The sequence below is a fragment of the Chaetodon auriga genome, chromosome 3 (genome assembly GCF_051107435.1).
Source record: "Chaetodon auriga isolate fChaAug3 chromosome 3, fChaAug3.hap1, whole genome shotgun sequence".
NCBI lineage: Eukaryota > Metazoa > Chordata > Actinopteri > Chaetodontiformes > Chaetodontidae > Chaetodon > Chaetodon auriga.
Genome location: NC_135076.1, coordinates 29,235,909 through 29,246,391, shown reverse-complemented (window position 1 = coordinate 29,246,391; position 10,483 = coordinate 29,235,909). Strand labels below are relative to the sequence as shown.

Genomic DNA, 10,483 nt, shown 5'->3' with positions numbered 1-10,483 from the left:
GAACTGTAGTATTAAACTGCCAAAAACAATTCAAACCAGTTGGTCAAAGCCACATTGTGTGTGTTGAAAGTTGCACATTGTTAAATGTGAAATAAAAATCTGCTTTCATGGATCATTGAAGAAAAAATAAACACAAAAATTGTGGTTGTGACTTCATGCTGCTTTGACATGAAACAGTTCTTCAGTTAACCTTTGACCCCTCTGACACACAGGCAGTTCCTCTGTAAGAGGCAGTGGATGAGAAGTTAGTTGAAATTGGGTGGAAAATGAAATTACACTTAAATGATTTGGATCATCATCATTAACACCAACCGATGGAAATTATTGAAATTGAAATACACCTTAGTAATCACACAGTGTGGGCTGTGACCAAATGTGTGTTTTTATTCTCTCAATAAAATAAGTTTTTTAATTTGATTAAATACCATGTAACCATAACATAAAAAATATACAAACCATCAAGCCTCACTAGCACTAACAAGTTCAGGAAAACTTTCACTACAGATATAGCTCACCATAAATATGCCTTTTCTATTATTACCTACAAAGCCATATTTATTGGCGAGGATGCATTAAAAAGTCAAGATATTGCTTGAATTTCAGGAAACAACATGATGATGAGAGACTGCAAATTGTCATTCTTTCTGTTCTCTTTTTAAGTTTTCATTGTTCATTTTGGTTTTTTATTCAGGCGATCTGCAGCTTCAATGTCTCCGGTCCTTTTGGGGTCCTTTTGGGGTCCTTGACGTGGCAGTCATAAACAAAGATGGCGGTGGTGTAAAGCGCTTTAGAACTTCAGAATGATGATCTGAAGTCGGTAATCAGAACTTCGCCTGTATGCGTCCGTCTGTCGTCTTGTTTGTGTGACTTTAGGAGAGAAGCTGTAAAATGAGCGGCTGGGCCGGTTTTTCTGATGACGAGCTGCGGAAGATGCAACAGAAAGGTAACATTTCTTCTTGCTAACGTTAGCCGGACACGTTAGCATTTGACTGCCTTGTCTTCCTGGTGGTTGACATCTTATTAATATCAAACTATACATTTAACTCAATCGTTTTCTGTAAAAACCTTCGGCGCTAATCAAGTCCGCATATATTTTCAGGCTCAGCGATGCCCGCAGCAGCAGCCCGCGGTCGGAAACCGGCTCCGGCCAACCGGAATCGGCAGCAGTTGCAGCGGGAGAGGGCCCTCCAGCTAGCTGCTCAGAAGAACACAGGAGCCACGTCTCCGTGCCTTCCACCCGAGCAACAGCTCGACAGACAGCCGCCGAAGATGGAGCCTGCGCCTCAACCCACAACCCCAACAGGAGCTCCGGCTGTCAAACAGGAGGTGCAGCTTAAACCCGTCGAGGTGAAGCCGACTGAAAACCGGCAGTCGGCTCCAGAACAGGAGATTCCGGCCATCAAAGAGCTTGAGACACAAGAGGTGGAACTGTTAGTATACTTTTAATATCGTACCCATCATCGAGTTTTCATGGGTTGTAAAAGAATGTGATGACTTCTTTGAACAATGCATACGATCACTGCTGCTGCACACTGTGAAGGCTCGTAACACTCGGTGTGTTTTTCTCAGCTCTGTTGTTCAGCCTAATGTTTCCACACATCTCAAGGTCCAAGATACAGTTCACCTTTATACAGTTATATTATGAGGTCATGAGCTTTTAATCAGACTCCCTTCAAAGTAGGTGTTTGTTTCGGTGTCTGTGTGGAAGTGAATTTGAAGGATGGGCTCAGACTGTAAGCTCCTTTCATGGTGTGGATTTAGTGTTTGGTTCTGTGTTTCTGAACTTGAGATGTATTTTTATGTGTAAAATTGTGTCTGTGTCTGATGGCAGACGGGAAAAGACGCGCTTGGAGCAACTGCAGCAAGAGCAAAGGATAATCGAAGAGAGGAATAAACGCAAGAAAGCTCTGCTGACAAAAACTATCGCTGAGAAGTAAGTGAAGCTGTCATGGTGTTGGCTGAGCAGTATGTTAAGATGAGAGATGGGAAAATGTCCAAAACCAATAAGAAGATGAAAATTGTGCCCATAAGATGAAATTTACCTTTAAAGTTTGTTATTGTCCACAGGTCCAAGCAGACTCAGGCGGAGGCCGTGAAGCTGAAGAGAATCCAGAAGGAGCTTCAGGCTCTTGACGACATGGTGTCCAATGACATCAACATCCTGAGGGGGAGGATTGAACAGGCCAGCTGGGACTACTCGACCGCCAGGTAGAGAGACGGCACGAGAAAATGAGATCTAAAAGACGTACACAGAGCAACAGCTCTGCACAAACTCAGTCAGATGAATCCCAGACACTCGTGCCCCCCGGCTGTGAGCTGCTGTACACACACACTGCGTATAACAAGACGGTTTTAAAGTCCTCGTTTAAGCAAGTGTCAGAGGGACAAACAGGCTGTCTCTGCACCTCTGCGGTCTTACACTTCTGTACGTAGTAGGTTCTGCTCAAAGGCTCCCACACACTGTGACAATGACGATCTCGCAGGTTCATTTAAATGAAGTGTTGCAGGAGGTCAAATTATGGGGCAGATGCCTGCTGAGCTGTCGTCCCACACAGAGACACGTCCCTCACTCCCATCATTCATCTGCACTGCTCTCATGTCTGAGAATGTAACCACGGTGCTGCCATTGGCCCTGAACGCAGCATCGGCCAGCGTAGTCTGTGATGTCATTCATGCTGGGCTCTGATTGGTTGGTTTGGAGCTGCAGACATGTTGTGAGAATTTGTCAGGTTTCTGGTTGCACTCTGTTAGCGGGTTTGATGCCACAGAACAGAATCTGGACTGGACAGCGTTTTTCTCCTTCATCAGACTTCACAGTGTTTACAGTCAGCTCATCTGAAGAGCTGCTTGGCCTTTGGGCGTAATTAGCAGCAGAGTGTCCCTGAAGGACACATGTGGACAGATGAGTGTGTGACTGCTGCGACATCAGTACGTGTGTAAATCAAGGTGACCGAGCTCTCAGGGTTTTATAAAGTCACCAGTATTTGACACAGAAGACCCAGTGAGCCTGATCAGAATAAGAAGGAACCGAACATTCAGTCAGTGCTGCAGAAAACTGCACTGTGAGCACTTTGGACCAGAAGCAGCAGTGACAGCTCATGAACTGTACGTCCACTGGAAATGCTCTCACTGCCCCCTGCAGCTTGTTTCCAGTATTCATGTTTGAACCAGTTTCAGCAGACAGTCCTGCTCAGATGATCCACAGACACAGATGAAGCATGATTCTGACTAAAACCTGAAAATTTTCTAAATATAACACTGAACCAAAAAAAAAACAAAAACCCACATCTTGAGTCCTGATACGAGTTTTTCTTTTTCCACAGTTCTGAGTTAAACTCTAAAGACTGTAAACCGTCTGATAATAGACTGTTGTTTTTTCCAGCTCTGATTCGCTGAAGCTGTGTTTGACCTTGTGCTTGTAGCTGTGATTTCTCCGAGCGGCCTCTCGTGTAGAGAGTAGCTCCACGTCATGAACGCTGGTCATTACAGATGTTTGTGTAACGGGAAGAGGACCTGACCTTCACACACTCACTGCACTGGATTCTGTTATGATTCCGTTGATTCAATCAATTGTTGAGATTTCTCTGAGGTACAGAATAAAACCCTGAGGTGAAATGTTTGACATCATCTGTTTAGTTCCCACAGTGTTTCCAAACAGCATGTGATGTTCTGTTTTTCACAGTTAAAACAATGTTTCTGCGTTTCGACATTGTGGGAGGACTCGTATCTCCCCGCTCAGTCGGACGCCGTTCAGCAGTGTTCAGTGCGAGTGCGAGTACGAAACATTAGTTTAAGACAGATATCAAAACTAAACTTTTTTTGAGAATTATAAAGATGTGTTTCTACAAAAAAACAAAACAAAAAACATGTTTTGCATTTAACAAAATAAGCCAAAGTTTGTGTGATTGGATCAAATGTTCCCCGCCGGCCTTTTCGATGCTGCCGACACAACACGTACCAACGTTCAAAACCCAGCCAAGGCTGCAGCTAATCGCTGATATCAGTTCATCTGACTGTTGTTTTCATGATAAGAACATATTGATAAATGCTCCTCAAAGGTTTGTGTGACCAAACGTCCAAAACTCAAAGATTTCCAGTTTAAAAAGGACAAAAAGTTAAAAAAAAATCTCTTTTTTTAAAAGCTGTTGTTGCTTGATGAATGATTTAAATGATCATTAACATTGTTATTGATTGATATTCTGTTGATTGACTGATCAGTTAATTCTGTGGTCGTTTCCAAACTGCACTCAGCTCTGCTCCTCAGTGGAGTCATTATCCAGTGCTCTGACTTCTGTTATGGTCGCAAATCCCATAGAAATTTGCTGAAATATTTCTCTCTTGAGGAAACATTTCTGTCTTCAGTTATGCTTTGACAGAGAGTTTTGACTAGAAGCAGGTGTCAGAGGAGAAATATGTTGCATGATTGAGCTCTCAGCATGTTTGGTCATCGTGGATAGTCGCACAGGTCTGTTATTTAGTGTCTGTTTACATTTCCTCTCAATTATTCCTCAGGAAGCGCTACGAGAAGGCGGAGGCAGAGTACGTGACGGCCAAGCTGGACCTGCACAAGAAGACGGAGGTGAAGGAGCAGCTGACGGAGCACCTCTGCGCCATCATCCAGCAGAACGAGCTGCGGAAGGCCCACAAGCTGGAGGAGCTGATGCAGCAGCTGCAGCTTCAGGCCACTGAGGAAGAGCTGGAGAGGCTGAAGGAGGAGGAAAAGAAAGAGGAGGAGAAGAGAAGCTGTGTGGAGACGCAGAGAGACAGGAAACAGGGAAACGGTTCAGTGGAGAATCAGGAGGGAACAGTGCAATCAGCCAAAGACTGTAGACCCACAGAGGAAGAGACCGCGAGGGAGGAGAGCGGAGGTGACGTCCAGCAAGAGCACCACCCGATGACCGAAGCACCGAAGCCTGAACAAGACCGTAAAACACTTGAAAACTGTGTTCACAGTGAAGCTGTGGCCTCTTGATGATTAAAAAAGAGACACTCGTCATTTTCCAGCTGTTCTGTAAAATCTGTGGACATGATCAAACACTAATTTAAACACCAACGCTAATGTCTCAGCGACGCTGTAACGTTTAGAGCTGCAGGTTCAACGTCAGTACAGGATGAGTGCGTGAAGCGTTTTCTCCTAAAAATGACCTTCAGATATCTGTAAATGTTTCAGCCTGTTTGCAGATTCGTTCATTAAAATCATTTCTTATTATGCTGATAAAAGATGGAATGTGGGAGGTGCTGCGTGGCCTGCAGATTAGTCGTAGGTTGTTGTCATTAACAGACGCAGCTGGTTTGTCGCACTGACGATCAAAAACTGGCATCAAGTATCGTATTTTACTGATTTAAGTCAGAATGTTGGTGTTTTTCGGCCGTGCAGAGTTCTTGTGCAGCTGCATGTGTTCAGACGTTTAGCATTCGAGAAGTTTGGCTTCTTTTGTTCAGTGACTTTCAGAGCAGTGATGCATCTGGAACAAAGTCCTTTTGGTGATATTGAAACTTGTGTTTGGTGTCAGGTCTGCTGTTGACAAATGTAAAGGGACGGCCAGCCCTGGGGACGCGTGTACCTGCAGGATCAGACTGAATCATGTTCAGCTGCAGAGTGAATCTGAGTCTTGCAGCCATTGTCCTCAATCTGTGACTTTTCTGTGTGTGCTTAAAAAAACCTCTTCTTCCAAACATGGTTTTACTTCACGTATGAATTATGTCTGCGAGCAAAGGTTGAAGTCAGAAGGCGACTGTTTCTCATTGTTTTTTTGTGGTGAAAGCAAAAGATGGGTCCTGTTTACTTCCTGGAAAGTCTCAGTGTCATGCAGACGGAGCGGAGCACGAATCGGCGCCCGCTCCAAACTCAAACCCTCCTGTCTGATGTGCTGCAGGCCAGCGCGTTCGCTCGGCTCGGCTCAGCTCGGCTCGGCTTTCACAGAGCTAATCGTGGTGTCGGTGCAGCTGAGGAGCAGCGGGCCTCCTCGGTGGTAAGATGATATCTGCTAATGTGTGTACGGATGCTTTCTGCTGCATGTGTCTCTGCAGACCTGCAGTTCACTGTCGCTGCACGTGGGTCCAGAATAATGCAAGACAAAAATCTAATGTTCAACTTTATACGTGTGAGTTTGACCAAAATGTTTGCTCTGCAGTTTCTACGTGAAATGACGATGATGCACATGAGGTTATTTAAACGGGGTGAATATTTAAAAAGGTTATATTTAGATATATGCTGCAGTACGATATTTTACTAAAATAAACTTTAAAAGCACGCTGTCCTCTGGTGTCTTCTGTCCTCGTGTTCAGCGTAACTTTGGATACCGACTTATCTGCAGGACTGAAGCTCGTGGTCCTGGAAGGAATTTAGACGGGGGAGCACTCTGGGACTCTCAGCGCTTTGCAAGCCGTTTTTAAAGTGCAGTAAGTGTTTCTGTAAACCGCTTTGAGATTTTACAGCGCTCCGGTCACATCTGGCCGTCTGAAGCAGAGGCCGTAAAAGCAGCTTTTTTAATTAGTTAGAGGTAGAAGCTGAGAGAGGGAGAGTGACCACCGTCCCGTCTGTCCCTGCTCAGGCAGCAAGGTCAGCGTTTGAAGTCTGAGCAGCCCTTTCAGATCAAACTTGACCAAATTAGAAAGACTTTCAGATTAAAAGCACTCCGTTATGTCATTTCCACTCGACTCTCACATCACTATAAAAACAGTCTGCTGGTGGAATGTAACTAAGTACATTTACTCAAATAAATCTCAGTTACTCACACTGAAGTTTTATTCTGCCGGTTTATGCTTAGAATTCATTACATTTCAAAGGAAATATTGTACTTTTTACTCCACCGCATTTAGTTAATTATAGTTTCTTCACAGGTTTGGATTCTTCTAAAATATGATGCATTTGTGCGTTAATGCAGGAATAAATGAAATCAAGTCCTTTTAGTCCTAAAAGTCTTTGTTTCTGTAGAAAGAAAAAAAGTCTACTGGTCCAAACGTTGCAGCTTGTTTTCAGTGTGATCATCTTCTTTCAGATGTTTTTAGAAAAGTTGATTTTTTCATTAATAATTATGCAGCAGTCTGAATTATTGGGCCTTGTTTCATGTAACAGAATCATCTCTGAAACGTTTTTGATTAAAAAGAAGATGAAAAAGGGTCACTTATTTTGACAAAGTGAGGTTTTTAGGGTTCAGTTACAGACTGAATCAAAACTCTACCAGCTACAACATTAAAATATAATTAAAAAATAAATCATGAACAGAACTAGAATATGAAAGAGCACAATGAGTACTTTTACCTTTGAATATTTAAAATGCATTTCTGTACTTCTACTCAAGTAGCATTTTAAATACATATATTTTACTTAGTGGAGCACATTTCTACTTTTATGTGAAAGGATGTGAGTACTTCTTCCACCACTGGCTGAATCCCATTCAGTTTATTTTTCTTGATATAGTCGCAGCCTGCCAGCTGATCTGTTAAATGAAACATTATGTAGAAAAACTGAACTTAATGTTCACATGATCCACCTCCCCTCCTCAGCCTGAAACGGGAATAATCAGAATTGTGTGGGGGCCCCTCAGGGGCCTTCATGTGAAGAGAAATGTGACAGAGAAAAATGAGAAGATGCAGGCTGGAGGCATCCAACCGGCTTCAGGCTGCAGAACCCGCTCCTGCATTACAAATACATTTCCATTAGAGACGTGTGTGTGTGTGTGTGTGTGGACTTCAGAGAGCGCAGGGTTTATAAAGTAAAGTGTGATTTATGTGGCGCTGGCGTCCCTCGACAGGTCGAGAAAGACCCTGAAACCCGAGAAGTCCGAGAGAAAAAAGAAAAAGCGCAAATCAAGTTTTCTGCGCCATCTGGAGCTTCACCTCCACATCCACTCAACTTTGATCTCACTGCTGCTTCAGCGGCTGAACCAGGCTCATCTGACCTGTTTTCACTGATTTTGCCGTGTGGCTTTATATCGGAGCCCAGCCTCTTTAATTGGGCCTAGTTTGCTTTGACAATTAACAAAATCTTGTCCAGGTTCGTTCAGCGGCGGGATGACGAAAGCAAACTCGGGCTGCTGAAGCGGGATGGATGGTTTTTCCTCATGAACGCGCGTGAGACTCCAGACAGATTCATCTGGACCATAAATAGAAAATTACTCTGAAGGAAAAATTGAAAGGAGCTCTAATCGAATCTGGCTCGATGACACGGCTGGTTACACAAATGATGGAAAAGATTGAGATCGAGCAGCGCTGAGTGTGGATGTTGTTCTGGAGGGAAAACAAATAAAAAAAAATAACCGCCCATGAAAATAAAAATATGAAAGAGTTTGACTGGTTTCAAAATGCTGAAGAGAAATAATTTATTTAAGTTTAAATGTAAAATGGTCCAAAGCTCACTCAGCGAACCAGAGAGTCAACGCGCTCATTGATGACGGATCGATTGATTGATGGCTCCTGATCATCGGCCGCTGACTGCCTTCTCCTGCACTGTTTCTGGGCGGTTTTTGGGGCTTTGTAATAATGAGAATGAGTGCGGCTGAATTAATTTCACACGGCCACTCCTCTGTAAACTCTCCGTGTTGTTTTAATCAGGAGCAGATTTGCTGTTTTATGTCGGAACACCACAGACCGTTTACAGTTACAGCAGTGCAGCGTGTGAGCCGCCTGCAGCAGCGCAACCAGAGCAGACCGGCTCGTAAAACACAGCGCAGATACTTCATCGAATACAATTACACACAATTACTGCAGTGCACTATTTACATCCCGACGCCGCGTCCACGTGACAGCTGCAGCAGCGTCGCCGTCAAACAGGGCTGTGAAAAGCTCGTATCTCCACTCACCTTCGTGGAGTGACGCCGTCGTTCAGCCTCGACAAACACGTGACCCTTTAATTAAGCGGAAGATCGTCGGTGTAATTTATCTGAGCACGAGGAAGAATTTTGTTAATTCATTATTTTATTTCCTGCAAAGCTTCATGAATTTAACACCGAGGACGTTTCATGTGAGGCCCAGCAGGCCTCTGGAGTTAATGCTCCAATGTTTTCTAATTAAGAACTTTTCGCTTTAACGGACTCTTTTTTTCGTTGGAATGAGTCTGTCAGAAGCACCATCAGCTTCATCAGCCACGTCTAAATGCATTTAAAAAACGTTAATGTGCAAAAAAAAACATAAGACTTTACTGATCCAACGAGGAAATTTAGCAAAGCAGCTCAACAAACAAGGCAGGAAATGTAGAAAACCAGCAAAGCTGCTATTAAAAGTTCCATTTAGGAACAGGCAGCTCGTGCTGCAGAGTGGAGCCTGTCAGAGTTATAAGATTATATTACTGGACTGCTGCTACATGCTTTGAACTACTTTATATGCTGCTGATGTTTAATCTGCAACAATTCATCATATTTTATGAACTGCTCACATGTTTTCTGTGTAAAATCTGCAAAGTAACAACAGCTGACGTAGTGGGATAAAGCACAATACTCCCTCTGAGATGTTGGCTGGTCAAACACAAGAAGAAAGTAGCAGAAATACTCAAATGCAAGTACCGAGTAGATGAGTTAGTCCGCCGTCACACGTGAACTCTGCGTGTTTGTCACAGCTCAGCCGGACAGGCCAGATGTTTTCTGCAGCGGTGAGGCTGACAGTCGTGAAGCGGCTCCAGTCGTGACTCCTCGGCCTCTGCCGGCCTCCTCTGAAGGCTGTAATCAGCCCAGAGTGTGTGAGAGACATTTGCAGCTCTGCAGCAGCCGCAGCGAGGAGAAATCCCGGTGCAGCCGCTGCAATCAGGCGGAGCGCAGGGGGAGCGCGTCCGCAACATGTGGTTCCTGCACCGGATGTGAGAGTCAACAAGGAGGCCATTCACTCCCAATTAGGGAAATGAGACAGGACAGGGGCCAACGCGCTACTCCAATCAGCACCAGGGGTCACTGGACAGTGGACAGCCCGGGACCGCCATCTTCATCATCATCACCATCATCACCACAGTCATCTTCATCCTCAGCCCGGGGGAAGGACTGCACACAGGCTGAGCTAACACAGAACCAGAACCACATTAAGACCAGGAGCAGCTTTTCTTTAAATGCACCCAGTTTGATTGACAGGTCTGATGGGACAAGTTTTTAGATACACCAAGGTGTACAAAAACTATAAGTAAAAGTCCTGCATTTAAAACTTAATGAGAAGTATTATCAGAATGTGTTTCAGGGCTGTCAGTGAAGCAGCAGTGACTCTGACATGTGGAGCCACAGAAAACAGGACTGAAACGTCCTGTACTGCTCTGCTGTGTGTCTAACAATCTGAAGGTGAGAAATCAGCCCATCAGCTGCTGAAAGGTTTGGAGACATTCACACATGAACAGATCCGGACATGAAAACACACATTTCATGATCTGATTTCACGTTTGATTTAAAGCGTGGATCTGAAAAGTACCTCAATCTGTACGACAAAGGAGTAAAAGTACATAACATGCTGCTGAAATGTAGGAAAACGAGCTGCTTCCTGGGGGGCTGCAGTGATTGGCTGCTGC

General features: G+C 44.3%; 1 protein-coding gene across 1 annotated transcript; it reads left to right on the top strand.

Annotated features, from left to right (window-relative positions):
• The first annotated feature begins 738 nt into the window (after nucleotides 1-738).
• gorab (golgin, rab6-interacting) lies at nucleotides 739-6,257 on the top strand. The gene is made up of 5 exons (XM_076727281.1): nucleotides 739-943; nucleotides 1,100-1,430; nucleotides 1,832-1,933; nucleotides 2,068-2,208; nucleotides 4,513-6,257. Exons 1-5 carry the CDS (start codon nucleotides 889-891, stop codon nucleotides 4,970-4,972), a joined length of 1,089 nt encoding a protein of 362 aa, XP_076583396.1. The 5' UTR covers nucleotides 739-888; the 3' UTR covers nucleotides 4,973-6,257.
• The last annotated feature ends 4,226 nt before the right edge of the window (nucleotides 6,258-10,483 follow it).